The following is a 16,945-nucleotide window of genomic DNA, read 5'->3' as shown; positions in this document are numbered from 1 at the left end:
GCAAAAATGTGAGATCTATCTGAAAGATACCTAAAGCAAAGAGGATCAAGGGGTATGGCACGAGTCTGTAGAGGATCTGCCTAGCAAGTGTAGCCTTGAGTTCAAACTGCAGAACTGCTACAAAAATATATTTGCCAACATCTTGCTTGGTAAGAAATGTACGCATTATCCTGCCCGTGTAATTGTAACTCCTCTGTACAGTATGTTCACAAATAAAATAAAATTAAATTAAAAAATATATATATATTTGCCAACATCTAAAGTGACCATATATTATGGTTGGCAAACTCAAACTTTACACACACACACACACACACACACACACACACACATCACATCACACACATATAACTAAAATAGTTGTGACCTCATTTGAGGCTTACTTGTCAAAACCAATCACCTTACAGTAAGTGATAGACATAATGTTTCCCTGATCTTTTTATTCTTTAAAATCATGTTTCCAATTGTTTAATTTATTTGGGAAAGTAAGTCCTGTGTTTCGAATTAGGAAGATATAACAATACAAGCCATTTCAGTAAGAGTTTAAAGTAAGATTTCAAAATATGATTTTCAAGTTTACAGATAAGAGATTTTATTATATACCTAAATACCAATTGGGGTGTCTTTTGGATTTTATTTGTATAGCTTCCATTTCCATTAATGTCCCATTTATAACTCAAGATTAGGTTTTGCTTTTCTTTAAGATGTTAAATTTATACTAGGTAAGAAACACTACATTGAATGCTTGGCCAATAACTTGGGCATTTTTGCTTCAATAGGACAATACTGATCTCATCATAGCTGGAAGGAAAATTACTCCAGAAAGAAATGTTCATAGTGGCTCTCAAAAAGTACATTGCAATAGTAAATAATTTTCAGTATGTGGCACATCACTTTTAAACTTCTTCCTTTCTTTCTTTTCCATTCCCAATGGAAATGAAAAACCAGAAACACTAGTAAATGTACTCGAAAATTATCATTGATTATCTTTACTTTGTCTGGGCCAGATGGTCTGTGGTCTATTTTATCCGCTGAGGAAGGCAGCAGAAAAATCACTTAAGTAGGAATAAGGAAATTGGAAGTCTGGTGTTAGCGTTGTCTTTAATCCTTTGAATCAGTGATATCATAGATGGTGTTGGTAATAGTTTTATTCAGTGACCTAACACCATGGCTTGGATTGGGAGTTCTGATGTACCTTCAGAAAAGCTTGGTACTATTTGAAGATACAGGGATAGAAACATGTTCACTGATTGATTGTTATAGAGACAGAACTTTGAAATGATACATTAAAGTGGGTGGGAAGATATCCGTAACATCAGTAATATCAGTAATAAAAAACTAGTGTTTCTTATTCAAGTAAAGCTAGGCATATAATTTCTAGCAATTAAACACAACATGTGATTACTAAAAAATACATCTTCTTCTGAGTGGTTCAGCATCAGGAGAAAAACAACCTAGCACCTCAGCTTGGCGATGGGTTTCCAGGGGTCAGTAGATGAATGGATCAAGAAAATGTGGTATATATACACTATGGAATTCTGTGCCTCCATCAGGAAGAATGACATTGCCCCATTTGTTTGGGAAATGGAAAGACTTGGAAAAAATTATGTTAAGTGAAGTAAGCCAAGCCCAAAGAAACATAGGTTCCATGGTTTCCCTTATTTGCAATAACTAGTATATGTCTGAGACAAGCAGAAATGGTCAGATAAGCTGATGTTAGGTGAAATGAACCCCAAGATAAGGACTCAAGTGGTTTTTCTTTCTTGCTATTGTTTCTAACGTATTTATAAGATGATTTTTTTGTTGCTTTTTATGTCCCTCCCCCATGGTATAACCCCTGTTTTCACTGTATTTGATGTTGATTTACTTTGTGGAGGGGAAGGGAAAAAACAAATTGTTTAAATAGGGATACAAGAGGACCCATTGCAACAGTGAGATGTACAAGACATGTTGAAAATTGACCTTTACAACTTCGGCTGGGGGGAGATGAAGGGCAGGGATGGTAAGGGGAAACAAAGGAGGAAGTAACAACACTTGATAAGAAATGTACTCATTACCTTGCTCATGTTATTGTAACCCCTCTGTATGGTATTTTCACAATAAAAAAAACTTATTAATAAAAAAAGAAGAAGAAAAGCAACAAGAAAGAGGAGCTGTGAAAACATAGAAAATAAATCATCCAAGATTGACCATAGCATGGAAAGATGAGTTAGTAACAGGGGATTGAGGCAAAAACAATTTGAAGAATTCCAGGACCAAAACTAGCTTAGGACAAAGTAATGACAGCATTAGCTATTACTAATGAAACTCAATAGCTTAAAACAAAACATAGTTATCACTTCATAGTTTTAATTGGCCATGAATATAGACAAAAGGACCCTTCTGGTTTCACATCTCTCCTAGATGGTGATCACGGTCTGGCTCAGTTATTAGATAGAGGTCTTCTAGGTGTTCATCTGGGCCAGGCACTTCTGGTGCTTTGTAAGGTTGAGCTCTGGGAAGGCTGTTGATTGAGGGGCACCCTTTTTTGCCAATGGTTAGTGAGCAAATATCCTCAGTTCCTTGTCATGTGGGCCTATCCACTAAGTGGCTCAGAACATGGCAGTTTTCTCCCTCAAGGTCCACAAGGGAGGGTTTCTGATAGGAAGAGATAACTGAGAGTCTTATGCAACCTATTAAAGAAAGTGAATCTTATCATGCTTCTTGAGTTCAGTTTGTTAGAAGCAACCACAGAGTCCAGCCCACTCTCCAGGGGAAAGTGGAAAATCACACTGGTCAAAAAAGCCAGTATATGGATCTCCTTGGGATTCATATTAGAATTTAACCACCACAGGGTGCTAATGTATTAATGTACAGTTGCATGACAGTGATTAGGAATATACTTTGACATCATAGATCTAGAATACTAATATGGTAGTTTTATTATATGTTGTTTTTTTTAAATAAAAACAAACAACAAATTTCCTCTCTTTCCCTCAGTTGCTTCGGCTATAGAAAATCAGGTTTGCGATTAATGTCTCATCTTCACATTCTCCCTTCAGGGTTTTCCACAATTCTACCACTGAAACTCTTTCCCAGCCTTCCAGATTTTTTTTTTAGCTGTGAACTTGACATTGCATTCTTTGTTTAGCAAAGGGTCAACCTCTGTATAAAGGATTATTCTGTCCTGAAGTATGTACCTGAAAATCAAAGAATCTAAGCCACACGTTTTGTTCACCACATAATTTTTCCAACTATGATATGAAACTGTACCACAGAAATGAACCTCTCCAAAAAATCTTAAGTAAAAATGAAGACATAATTGAGAAAGAAGTGAGGTGATAGAGTTTAAGAGGTGGCAGCCAACGAGGGCCTGCTAAACCCAGTTGTGTACCAGACAGGGTGCTAAGAGACATTTGGCCTCATAACTTTATTCAGAAATATAAGCAATTACTTTTTCAAAGGCTTTCTCAAGTATTTCATATGTATTTCTTGCCTTTTAAAAACTGGAGCCCAATGTATTACTTGCCTTTTCTCCAAATGTTCAATTACCATTCAATTCCCCTTCTCAACCCCTTGAGATTAATGTAACAAATACATTGCATATGCCTTTGATAGCAGTTAAACTTGTTAAATTCCCATGATGATGGAGATTCCAATGAAATTCTGAGATCCAGCAAGAAAGTCACTTTCTATCTATTTGCTTAGGCTAGTTGGAGTCCCAACTAAATCTCAAGCGATAAAGATTGTGGCTCATGTCTTTCATGAAGCAGTGAAGGTTCCAATTTGTATTGGAACAGCCCTTTCCCACTGGGTCAGCCTCCCGACTGGATTTAATCATAGCTGCTAGTCGGACTTGATTCAGTAGCTCAGTGCAGACACAGCTCCAGTCCATGGCCTTTTACTGCTCTAAGACCAGTTTTCAAATAAATAACTGGCTAAATGGTTTCCAGATGCTAAAATAAAAACTATACAGATGCAAATATATTACATTTAATTTCAAGGCTGTTTAAGGTTTTTACTGTGCCTCAAGAAGACAGCTATAAAAAAAAATGCACATCACTTCAGCAGAGCATACTTCATCAATTACTCCATTAGCAACAACAATGTGGGAAATAAGGGGTGAAATTGAGAACAATAAACCAACGAAGAAATAGAACATAAACAAGAAGTGGAAATCACCATGAAATGAATTAATATTAAGCCTAAGTTACCCATACTATTCTTCAGGTCTTTCTTTAAAATACGCTGTTTTTGACCACTGATCAATAGGATTCATGCTTTATGAATCACTTTTCTAGTAATGATGAAGTAGGAGGACTTGTACAAACTTGCCCTGTTGTCAGTCTGTTCCACAGTCTACACTTCCAAGATGGCTCTATAGGAGTGGAGGGTTTTAGTCATGGAACAAAAAACATTCCTAGTAATTAGCATGAAAGTATTGGGTTAATAAGCAAGAAGTAGGTTGTAGTTTGACACTCTCACTGTTCAAGAAAAGAATAGATTAGTCTTACTCAAGGTTACCTATCTGAGTATGTGTAAGTAGGTACAGAAAACAAGAGAGTTTAGATATCATAAAACTGTCTTTATTATAACTGGAATTGGCCATCAATTGAAATTACTCCTCCACTTCATTCAAAACTCTAAAGCAATAGACTAGGTAGCAAAAGATAAAGGCACCTGGGAAGGAAATAGATTGGCATTTGCTTTAGGGAAACCATGACCTTCAAATGACATGACCTCAATGATATTAAGGTTTTAAACAATTAATTCATGACATCCCTTACATAGGCAAGAGAGCTACATTCAAGACCAGAACTACAAAATGTAACAACAAAGAGGTTTGACTCATTTCAAAACATATAATGAAGAAGAGAAAAAATATAAACAAGGTTCATGTAAGTTCCTTTTAGAAAACATAAGTGCTAGGCCAGTGCTTCTTTTACGGTAGTTCTTGTAAGGTGATGGCTGCAGTGGAAGCCCTTTGCTTCCTACCATGTCATGTTGTAAAGAAGGCTGAAATAACCTCCAAGGAGAGAAGCCCAGCGGCTTTATTAAAAGGAATGGGAGAGTACAGGGAACTGATGTCCTCTGAGCGAAAGCAAAAAGACTCCTGCCAATGTTCTGTCAATCTGACCATGTGGAGCTGTGCTGTCTGCATACCTAGGGCCACTGGAGCCTGATGAGGAGATGTTACAGCTATCCTTTCCTTCCTGTGGACTCTGAGCCCTGTGGACAATTCACACTATCTGTCTCATGAGGTTTCTATCTCAATGCCTCTGTGTCTAGATGCTCCAGTTCTGTCTGGTTTCACATTGACAATTTATGTTTTGCTCAGTCACTTCTTTAGCTTCCAGATCCATCTACATTCTTAAACTTTGCATTTAAGTCTAGAGACTAGGGAACCTCATCTCAATGTCCCAAACAGGCACCTGTCCCTTAACTTCAATACCTCGACCTTCTCAAGTTCTCAAAGGAATGTAATGTATATTCCCACAGCCCCAGTGAGGTAAAGCAGCATCACATTCTTCCGAGGATTCCATTGGTACAAGACCCTGGGTATTTTCAAATTAGCATCTTGGCTCTTCAAGGTTGCCATTTGCCTTGCTTAACTCTAGGATTGAAATTGTAACAATTGAAGGGGGCTGGGCATGAAACCCAGTGACAAGGGACCTGGGCTCCAAGCCAATAGATGCCACCATGTACACTAGTGACCTTCAAAAGGACATTCTTTTAGCTCAGGTGTCTCACTTCCAAAATCATCATGTTAGAATCATCCCCCAGATCTCTTTTAAAAACAGAGGAAGCAATGTTTGTCTGAGTATTCTGTAGTTTCAGTTTCTAGAGGGACGGGTAGACAGTGCTAAGGGCTTGGACAGTGCTAGTGAGCTTCTGAATCTCTGCTGAAGTTTTTTTTTCTTTTTCTTTTCCCCTGTGTCCTTGCTCCCACCACAAAATTTAGCAAAAAAAATACAATGCACTGGCTACATTTTACCTCCAGGAAAAAAAAAAGATCCCTTCAAGAGTTTCTCCATTCATGCATTCAGATTTATTGCACTACAAACTGGTGGGAACCTACTGCATTTATTTAAACTTCTGTCATCGTCATTGTGAATACATCCGGAGGTCTCCTGTGGGCTTGCTGCTGAAATGCAGAGTGTCAATGGAAGTAAACAAAGCAGTATCTTACTTTCTATTCTTTGGGCTCTGCCACTGATATTTAATGACATAAGAAATACCCAGCAGCCATTTGTTGAGTTAAGCATAAGAATAAATAAAGTGACAATCTACAAAGTGAGGATGTGCATATACTACATTCTGAAATCAGATTTCTGTCTCTCAGGAAACTCGCAAGCTGAATTTTTATTTTTTTCTGTCCTTACAAAGGCCCTCTGGTAAGAGGGCCTTTCTAAACTTGAAGCTGTAGCTTAGTAGGTAGAAGGGACTTAGCTGTGTGTGGAGTACGTGTGATTCCCACTCCTTTTACATGTCTTCTGTGTTCTTGCTTCTTCCTCCTCAAGATTAGAGTCTCCTCCTGGCCTCTAAGGTTCCAGTGTTGAGGACATAACTAAAGAATACTTTTAAATTGTTATTGTAAGGATGATGTACACAGATACGTAAGTACAGTTACAATTACATAAGTCAGGTAGTGAGTGCATTTCTTTTTGAATGGTGTCACCCCTCCCCTTGCTTTCTCCCAGTTTTGGAACACTTTTAATACCCAGTTGTGGTAAATGTGGCTTGCTTATCAAATGGCCAGGGAAATGACTGGGTCTAATGACTCCAACTATGACAAACTGCCAATTTGTCACAGTTGGAGCCAGAGGTTTCCAACGCCTGAGTGAGATGGTTGACGGTGAGATGAGCTATACCTCAAAACTACAGAGGCGATACACACTGAAAGGGAGAGGTGAACCTGAGTTGAGGCAGGTTACTATAGTACTGGTAAACAGCCCTTCTGAGGAATAGGATCAGAAAGGCGTCGCTGGGTGTGAATGCGAATGCCTCGGGAGAACGGGCTTCTCACCACATCTGTGGCACTAGCTAACTTCAGTTTGGGAGAAATGTTGTGCTTTCCCCAACCTAGTTCCTCATTGACTCACTGATTCATTCATTGATCCAGAAAGAAAGTTCCATTATTGTCTTCTATGTTGTCATTGTTGTTGTTTTTCAGAATGAATCATCGAAAAGTCTAGGTAGAGGGAAGAACAAAAGAAAACACTGTGGAAATTTGAAAGAGGTCAGCAATTTAAAAACCGGCAAATGCTCCAAAGGGGCCACGCTGCCTACATTAAGAGAGAGGCAGATGCTGGGAAGTGTACTTGTGTACTTGCTGACGCTGGCTGTGAAGACTCTTCATGTCAGTCGGGGACATCAGAACCTCCCAAGCATCAATAGAAACACATCGATTGTTTTAAAGTAGGGAAATGGCCTCCTCAGAGATTTGCCTTGCTTTGTCATTTGGACCTTGATGATGCTTATATTCTGTTTAATACTGGGATCAATGATGTAAGCCTCTATTGTTCCAACTACTAAGGACTTCAGTCCCTTGCTCCACTCTTCTATTCTACTTGCCTTGATAATTTAACAGTTGATGAGTATGGCTCAGTTCAAAGAGAATAATCATCTACACAAACTGGAAACTATAGGTGGAGAAAAAGTGTCAGGTAGCACGCTGCTCTGCCTCTGTCATTGATATTGAAAAGTGTCTTTTGTAAATTCGATATTTTCAGCTCCTGGCAAAGGCCATGCAGCTCATTCTACAATCTTTTTGAAGTAAGAATGTTGGAGACAGTAGGAGTTTCTGTTCAAGCTATAGCTACCCTATCTAGCTTTATCTGAACAAGGGAGTTCTAGCCCCCTATTACCCTGTGCCTTTAAAAATCAATTCTGGTAAATACACGTTCCTTTTAGTCCTCTGTCTTTTGAGTCTGAAAGTCCTTCCTTGCCTTTACATCTAGTCTGTATCCATACCTATTGTAGAAACATGACACCTGTTTATAAAGAAAAACCATGCTGTGTTATTACTATGTTTTAGAAAACATCCTGGATCATATTGAAAAGTAATAGCTACCAAGACAAAATTACATGGGATTGCTATTAAAATTAAGGTTGCTTACATTGCTGTGTCCCATGCTAGAGGCCCATCTTTTCAACATGTTCAACATATATGAACTTAACACATATCAAACTGTAGAAAATACTAGCAGAACCACTGAGAACAAACAGAAGAGGAGACATGAGAAGTGCGAGCAGTTAAGAAGTTCTTTTAGACAGGTAGGCAAATGAGGTCCAGACATTCCTTGCTTAGCGCTTGTGGTAATGGAGGAAAGCGCATGTTGGAGGAGGATTTCAGATGTGGACTTCACCCACTGTTAGCATTCAAATACAGTCAGGTTGAGCTGGTTGGTGAATGTGTCTGGAAATACCAATTTTAGGAAAGGCTCTGGCTTCAATTTCCATCATCTGGTTTGCTCTTTTTGGCTGGATAAACTACCTGCCATCTACCTGTTTGGGCCTTTAACAGAAAAAAGGTTTTTGGAGTAGTGATAGCCTCATTTTTGGTCATGTTTCAGCTACTTTATTTTATTCTGTACCCTACAAAAAGCAAGTGGGGCATGCAACGAAGGCACCATAATGGCACAGATGTCTGACTATGAATTGGGAAAGTCATCAAGAGTCAGCAGGAGGCTGTCTGTCTGAGATCTGAACAGGTATTGAAGCCCTTTCTGCTCTCTTCTGTACTCTGATAATACCTTCTGAAAAGTCAAGAATTTAATGTATATCTCATATTAAGGTAGGACAGGGATGGAGGTATTGACAGGGGCGACATTGATAGAGATAAATTGTATTCATAAACTGACTGTTAAATGGCAACTCCTTTGTACAACTACTTAAAGATAACAATAAAAGGAAAAATATATAGCCGGATCCTCTTCACTCCAACTTTGTTTTCAGCTAGCAGTAAGAAAAAATACCCTAATGTATCTGAAACAAAAACAACAACAACAACAAGAAATTCTAAATATAAATACTTCAGGAGTTGACTGTGGTTATCAATCCTGGCCTAAAAACACCAAGGTACATACAAGAGATCACCACAGCTTTACACTTGGAGGAACACAGAACCAACGGCCACAGCTTAAGGGAGTAATCCCTAATCTGTCTCCAGGAGCACCATCTTTCAGGAGATTCAGTGGTTTGTCTCAACAGCAAGCACAATAAAATAAATTGCTATAATGTGTTTAGAATATATGGGATTCAACAACACAGTCTGACCTTACAGCATGACTCCCTCGGCCCTCTAATGCAATAATGAGCATGAAAGCTGCTGTGTACTGCTTAAAAAAACACACACCCTGGAGCAGAACCACCCGAGGTTAGACCCTAGTTTGCAAGGATGTTGATCTGCCTTACGTTTCAGTTTTCCTTGTGTGCAAATGGTAGGAAATACCTGTCTTGTAGAGGACATGAGCTCATAATGATGAGGGCAAAGGTTTAGAGTTAATGTTTGGGGATGAGAATTCATTGGCAGGCATTGTTCAGAACCACAGTTTAGAAATTCTGAGCTAGAAGCTACTGGCATTTCAGAGATAAGCAGAGGGGCAAAAAGGCCCATACAGAATTAGTGAATAGAGAAAAGTGAAGATTTGAACTGGAGAATGGCTGTTGCTCCTCTGGTTCTGTTTTCTAAACTCAGTGAATTCAGGAAAGCAAGGTCCAAATGCCAAGAGGGAAATGGGATTTTGGTCTTCCCTAGTTGACTAGACCCCATTGCAAGTACTAAAGGAGACTCATCCATCCACTTCAGGCTTTCCATGCAATGAACCTTCTAGCTGGAAGGTTGTAGAGTCTGCATCAGTGTGAATCTTCTCAGATTTTCCTGGCTATACCCTGAACTCGTAGCTGCTTGCTCCAGAAGCTGTTGGCCACTGCCACCACACTGCAATCATCTTCCAATCTCACAGCCTGTCTCAGGCTCTGTAATGGTGCACTACACACCCTGGCACAGCTCCATCCACAATGGATTGGGGAGAAAACTCAGCAGCTCCATGTTTGTTACAGTCTTGAAGGTTCTGAATCATTCCATTTCTGCATCCAGAAGAAGGGCTACACAGAAGGGTGTGGGATTTTGTTTCCTTAGTGACTGTCAAGATAGTCCCATAACTTTAGGGAATTATAAACAGTGAGGAAAACATTGACTAATAAGTGATTGGAGCTGAGAAAACAAGATAATGTCATATGTATTCCTCTACTTGTTTCTCCCATGATGAACTTCTTCAAGGAACAGTGATTCCAAGGAGTCAAGTTGGAAATCAACTATGCTCTCTGAAAGTTATGACCAACCAATATCCAAATAGTACTCTGCCTTATATTTGTCCTTTACCTTTCTCTGCCTCATTCTTCTTTTCCATTCATTCCTCCTGCTTTAGGACCAAACATTAAGTGTATTTTTCATGGTCTGCTTTCAAGGAACCCAAGATACAGAAGATTCTACATCCCAAAACAGGATTATGGGGTTTTTTTGTTTTCATTTTTGTTTTTTTGTCTGTCATGGCGGCTGAACTCTGGGCCTGGGCACTCTCCCTCAGTGATTCAGCTCAAGGTTAGAACCCTACCATGAGCCACAGCTCCACTTCCAGCTTTTTTCTGCTTATGTGGTGCTGAGGAATCAAACCCAGGGCCTCATGCATGTGAGGCAAGCACTTTACCTCTGAGCCAACTTCGCAGCCCCAGGATTATGTTTTGTGACATCAGTTGACCTCCATAGACATGACCATGTGTTTTGGACCTTTCCAATCGGATCAGGGGAAGATATATTTATCATAATCATTATTAAAATATATTTCTCTTCTAGAAAATTTATCTTTCTGATGTCTAAGGCAGGAAGTATTTTTTGAACAGGATTAAAATCATGACAAAAATTTAAGGTTTTTCTTTTATGCTGAGAATATAGATTATCCGTAGCATTGATCCCTTTTGGTAACTTTAATGACGGGCATAGTGTCTTCCTGGTTGCAAGTACTAACAAAGGCTTCCTAAATAATTTTTCTTATAGATAGTTCCTATAGCAAGTTGATTCATGGGAGACACATTTGATGTATTTTGTGCAGCAATAGAACTAAAATTTTTAAGTCTAAGGCTGAAAAACTATGCTCTGGGGCCAGAGTATGACCAGTGTATACAAACTAGTGTATAATGCTACCTATGGGAAAATGACATAAAAATAAGTAATAATTGTTAGACATCAGTCTTCTCTCCATATTTGACAGTCCATGGTAGGAAAATATACCCTGACAAAACAACCCTGCAGCAAAGGTGTCAATGCTCAATATTTTTTGTTCTTTAACCTTGGCTTCACTTCTAGGAGGACTGTTCCAAACCCACCACCTGTGTGTTCATTTAATTCTCTGGGAAGTTGCTAGAAACTAAATATCAGCTGGAAATGTCTGGTTTACAGGACAAGATAGTCATTCATTCTCCTCCCTCTATAAACCAGTTGGAAAGTTTGGATCCTTAATAATGTTTGATATCAAATTAAAAATTAATTAATTGGCTTACTCCAAAAATTGTGAGCGAGTCTAATGTTCACAGTCTCTTCCAAGTTATCTGATGCTCCCAGAAAATATTAGTGGAACATCACTGTCTCTCTCTCTCTCTCTGTCTTTCTCTCTCTCTCTCTCTCTCTCTCTCTCTCTCTCTCTCTCTCTCTCTCTCTCTCTCTCTCTCTCTCTCTCTCTCTCTCTCTCTCACACACACACACACACACACACACACACACACACACACTACTGATTAAAGTCCTTGTGATGAAGCCAGTATGATCTTTCAGAAATCAAGACCTTCTAGGCTAGTTGCTGGACCCCAGGCACTCTCAATCTAAAGCTCCCCAGCTCCAGCAAGCAGGCAAGATAGTCACTTAACACCACGTGGAACCCAATGGTCAACCGAGGCCCTTGATGCGGGATCTAAATCCATACAGCAAGCCCAGTGGCCAAAATTATTTAGTTCTGTCATCTTTGCTTTTATTTTTGTTTCTTTTTACTTCTGAGACAAAGGTTAGAGAAAAATTCTACCTCCAATCCTTCAGCTCTATCCCAGGAAGAGTTTAGGAATAGCCCCTTCAGCCTTGAGATTCCAATCTCTTCATTTAATTAATTGTTGGGGTAGTTTAAACTTTCTTGCTTAATTTCTGAGTCATTTGTTCCTGTAAAAGGAGTGATGCCTGAAAGTCTATGTGCTCTGCCTCTGAATGCTACAGACCTTCCAGACCAACCATGTTGGAAATCTTTCTTAATTTTATCACTTATCACTTTGGGATAATAGAAAACAAATTCACATAGAGCTTCTGCCAAGACAATGCATCAGGGACGTGCAATGTGCACTGGGAACCATTACTTTGTTTTGGTTTGCTTGGGTTCAGACCCCTTGAAGTGGCCCTTGAGTTTCAGGTTCATTTAAACTGCTTAGTTGGGCCTGGCTTCCATCTGCAACCATAAAATTGCTTTGAATTTCTCCAAACTCAGCCCAGGTTTGCTGAAAACTCATCGAAAAGCTGGACAGGGTTCATGGAAAGGTTTGCAGATCTATTTGATTATGTAGCTGTTCAAATTCTCATTTCTAAATTGCCAGGTGAGAACTTTACCTTGTGAGAGACTCTCTCATCTGGAAGTCCTTGCTACCCACGTTCAAGTCCGAAGACCGCCTTTCATACAAACAAAAACAAAAGTAGAGATTGAGGGTGCTTGAAAAAAAGAAACTATATCTCTCCAAATCTTGAAATATCTCCCAAATAATAAATAAATAAATACTAGAAACATTTTCCCATCAAGCCCTGTACATCAAATTGGTCTCCCAATTCCTCTTAGCATTTCATTGGAAATGGCTGTTTCCCAATAGATTAAGATTTACCAAAGGAAAACGGGCTTGTAAATGTTCTAACCTCCAAATGAGTTGAAATGAAGCAGCATGTGGAGGCAGCCATGCACGGAGATGAATGCAGTATGGTGGGTGAGAGGTGAGAGAAAGAAAAATGGGAGACATTTATTTCTGAGAGATGTTTTTCGCCATTTCCAATAAGGTAGTATGCCACAGACATAATTGAATTTCTAAAATTTTAAAAGATCTGATACAACTGTAAATTTTATCATTTTAAATGATTTTTAGGAATAAAGAGCTAATTTCATTTTATCTCTCCCTTCCTCCACCATAAGGTTCTGTCAATCTAGCTTGAACTCAGATTCTTCAGACTGACTCACACTCAATGCTGAGCCACTGTCATCCTTATTTTAAAGCATAACCTTCTGCTGTAATAACTTCTGGCATGAATACTCCTGATGACTGCTTCTGCTTAGCTGTAGCCAGATCTATGCACACAGCTAAAAGAAAGTCACATTAAGATTGAAATATAGCTTGAAATGATTACAGATAAGATGATAAAAGGTTGTTTTGAGAGATCTCTAGCAAAACCAAGGTTTAATGGTGCCAAAAGCCTTTCTATATTGTGAATAAAACCTTTTATCCAGGGGTTGCTAAATTTTTTCACAGTCCAGAAGTGTAATTACATGAAAAAAAAATGAAGAAATAAGCAAAGATTAAAAAGCAAGTTAATGAACTGGATGGATCATAGATTATTTTGTTTTGTTTTCCTGGGTACCAGAAACTGTCTACTTGCTAAATAAGCTAACAAGATCAACTATATACATACACATTGCTGGACTTTTATACATCCCTGTCTAGTGTAACTCAAACACACTGGAGACACAGGTTTCATGATTCTCTTCATTTTTTTGTCTTAGAAATATTTGACTTACAGTGTACATACTAACACAGTAGTCAGACACAAAACTGTGTGATGTAGAAACAAGCCAGAGTGCAGGAAGTCATTGTCTTTGATTGTAGCTCTAATCCTAGCAGACAATGTATTTTGATAGCATGACTATTTACATGCATTTGGCCTTACCATCCTCAGGTGGACGAAACACCAATGGTTTGATACTTTGCCTTTGTTAATGCATCAAAACAGTTCACTGACACTCTTAAGCACTTTGACAATGGGTATGAATAGTCTAGAGTTTTCCTTCCTAACCTAACTACAAGTCTTTTGATTTGCATGATATTTATCAGGTAAGTATAGATTTCATTTCTTCTTGGTTAAGTCTCTTGTGAATACATGCCATTTATTGAAAGAATTCCTATGGGGACCACAGTGTTCTTTTTCCCCCTGGAAACACTTCTGGCACAGAGATAAAGAAAGGAAGGTCTGAAATTTAAAGTGGCCAAGATTTAAACTTGCATAATAGTGCAAGTATGCAATCCCAGCTACCCAAGAAGGTAAAATAATTTCTAAACTAACCAGGGCTACATAGGGATTACAGTGTCGGCCTGGACCACATAGAGAGACCCTTTCTCAAAAATATAATAAGAAAAAGGAAAGAAGTGACAGAGAGACGAAAAGGGAAGGGGAAAAGAGAAGGGGAGGGGAGGGCAGAAGTAAAGACAGGGTAAAAGGGAAGGAGGTGGCTTTGCAGACGCTGCTGTCACTTGGGGTTACCAGCTGCCAGCCATGGTCAACCCCACCGTGTTCTTCGACATTGCCACGGATGGCAAGCCCTTGGGCCGCGTCTGCTTTAAGCTGAAACAAAGTTCCAAAGACAGCAGAAAACTTTCTGCTCTGAGCACTGGAGAAAAAGGATTTGGTTATAAGGGTTCCTGCTTTCACAGGATTATCCCAGGATTCATGTGCCAGGGTGGTGACAAAACATGCCATAATGGCACTGGTGGCAAGTTCATCTACAGAGAGAAATTTGAGGATATCATCCTGAAGCATACAGGTCCTGGCATCGTGTCCATGGCAAATGCTGGACCAAACACACATGGTTCCCAGTTTTTCATCTGCACTGTCAAGACTGATTGGTTGGATGGCAAGCATGTGGTCTTTGGGAAGGTGAAAGAGAGCATGGAAGTCGTGGAAGCCATGCAGGGCTTTGGGTCCCGGAATGGCAAGACCAGCAAGAAGGTCACCATTACCGACTGCGGACAACTCTAATACATTTGATTTGGTTTACCATAACCACCAGACCATTCCCTCTGTAGCTCAGGAGAGCACCCTTCCACCCCATCTGCTTGCAATATCCTGTCATCTTTGTGCTCTCACTGCAGTTCTTTGGGTTCCATGTTTTTCTTCCCTCCTCTCCAAATCTAGCTGGATTGCAGAGTTAAGTTTATGATTATGAATAAAAACTAAACAACAAAAAAAAGGGAGGGAGGAGAAGGGAAGGGAGGGAAATAGGAAAGGTATTATCTTTGTTCTTAAGCATGTTTAGAACTGCTGAGAGCTAGCTGCAAATTATATAAACAAATAGGAAAATAATCCATCAATCTATGCTATTTGCTTTGGTTTTATAGATAGTTTAGGAGGAAAAATTATATACTATTTCTTGCAATCTTCTTTCATAGCTATGTAGGAACTCTCATTGACATCTCTCTCTCTTTTTTTCCTTCCCAAGGAAGGAAGAGTTGGCAAAAAAGACTCACCAAGTATTGTGTTGGCGGGGAGGGGAATGCTTTCTTGTATTCTCCATCCATGCATTCCTCAGAGATGGGAACATCTCCAGTTCACTGGAAGTTCCAGGCAGCTATGGAGTCGCTGTCTCTTCTCATATACTGGTTGTCTCCCAGTGACCAACTAATAATGTTTCCATTTGCCTCCAGTGTTGTTCTGTACTTACTTCCATGTTTCCCCAAAGGTCATTCTAACAATAGTGACAGTTGTCAACTTTTACCATCTCCATGATTTAAATGTCTTCCTGTCAAACTATTAAAAGTAGAAATCTTTGAAGATTTGTTTTTGGGAGATGTGATTTTTTGAGTTCCAGGTATATTTTAGATATGAGACCCTTGTCTGTTGTATGGCTAGTGAAGATCTTCTCCCAATCCATGGGCTTTCTATTGATCTTGCTAGCTATGTCCTTTGCCATGCAGAAGCTCTGCAATTTCATGCAATCCCATTTGTCCAACCTTTCTTTGATTTCTTGTGTTTCTGGGTCTCTATTAAGAAAATTTCGGCCTGTGCCAAGGAGACCTAGGGTTTCTCCTATTCCATCCTGTAATGTTTAACTGCCCAATAAATGAGTGGGTTAAAGACTTAAAGAGAAACTTCTCTGAAGAGGAAAGAAGGATGGCCAATAGACACATGAAAAAATGCTCTACCTCTCTAGCCATAAAAGAAATGCAAATCAAAACAACATTGAGATACCACCTCACCCCAGTTAGAATGGCTATAATCAAGAACTCTAATAACAGATGCTGGAGATGCGGACAGAAGGGAACCTTACTGCATTGTTGGTGGGAGTGTAAACTTGTTCAACCACTTTGGAAAGCAGTATGAAGGTTGCTCAAAAGACTCCACATAGAGCTCCCCTATGACCCAGCAATCGCACTTTTGGGCATTTACCCAAATAATCACAAACTAGGCCACACTAAAGCTACCAGCACGACTATGTTTATTGCAGCATTATTTACCATAGCTAAGATATAGAATCAACCCAGATGCTTAGATGAATGGATCAAGAAAATGTGGAATTCTGTGCCTCCATCAGAAAGAATGACATTGCCCCATTTGTTAGGAAATGGAAAGACTTGAAAAAAATTATATTAAGTGAAGTAAGCCAGGCCCAAAGAAACACAGGTCCTTGCGTTTCCCTTATTTGCAATAACTAGTATATGTCTGCGTCAAGCAGAAAAGGTCAGATAAGTTGATGTTAGGGGAATGAACCCCAAGATAATATTCAAATGATTTTTGTTTTTTTCCTTTCATGCTATTGTTTCTATCATATTTATAAGATGATTTCTATGTTGCTTTGTATGTCCCTCCCCCACAGTATAACCCATACTTCCACTGGTTTTGATGTTGGTATAATTTGTGGAGGGGAAAGGAAAAAACAAATCGTTTACTAGGGATACT

At 39.2% G+C, this 16,945-nt stretch overlaps 1 protein-coding gene and 1 long non-coding RNA gene across 2 annotated transcripts in view; both read left to right on the top strand.

Moving 5' to 3' along the window:
- The window catches only part of LOC138829087 (uncharacterized), a 41,653-nt gene that overhangs the window by 16,139 nt on the left and 8,569 nt on the right, over positions 1-16,945 (top strand). The gene's annotated exons all lie outside the window — the stretch shown is intronic.
- LOC138829022 (peptidyl-prolyl cis-trans isomerase A-like) lies at positions 14,546-15,175 on the top strand. The gene has a single exon (XM_070025023.1). It carries the CDS (start codon positions 14,546-14,548, stop codon positions 15,026-15,028), a length of 483 nt encoding a protein of 160 aa, XP_069881124.1. The 3' UTR covers positions 15,029-15,175.

The sequence above is a fragment of the Dipodomys merriami genome, unplaced genomic scaffold (genome assembly GCF_024711535.1).
Source record: "Dipodomys merriami isolate MVZ:Mamm:240054 unplaced genomic scaffold, mDipMer1.0.p SCAF_1, whole genome shotgun sequence".
Classification (NCBI taxonomy): domain Eukaryota; kingdom Metazoa; phylum Chordata; class Mammalia; order Rodentia; family Heteromyidae; genus Dipodomys; species Dipodomys merriami.
Note: the sequence above shows the minus strand (reverse complement) of the source record. Positions and strands in the feature narration are given on the sequence as shown.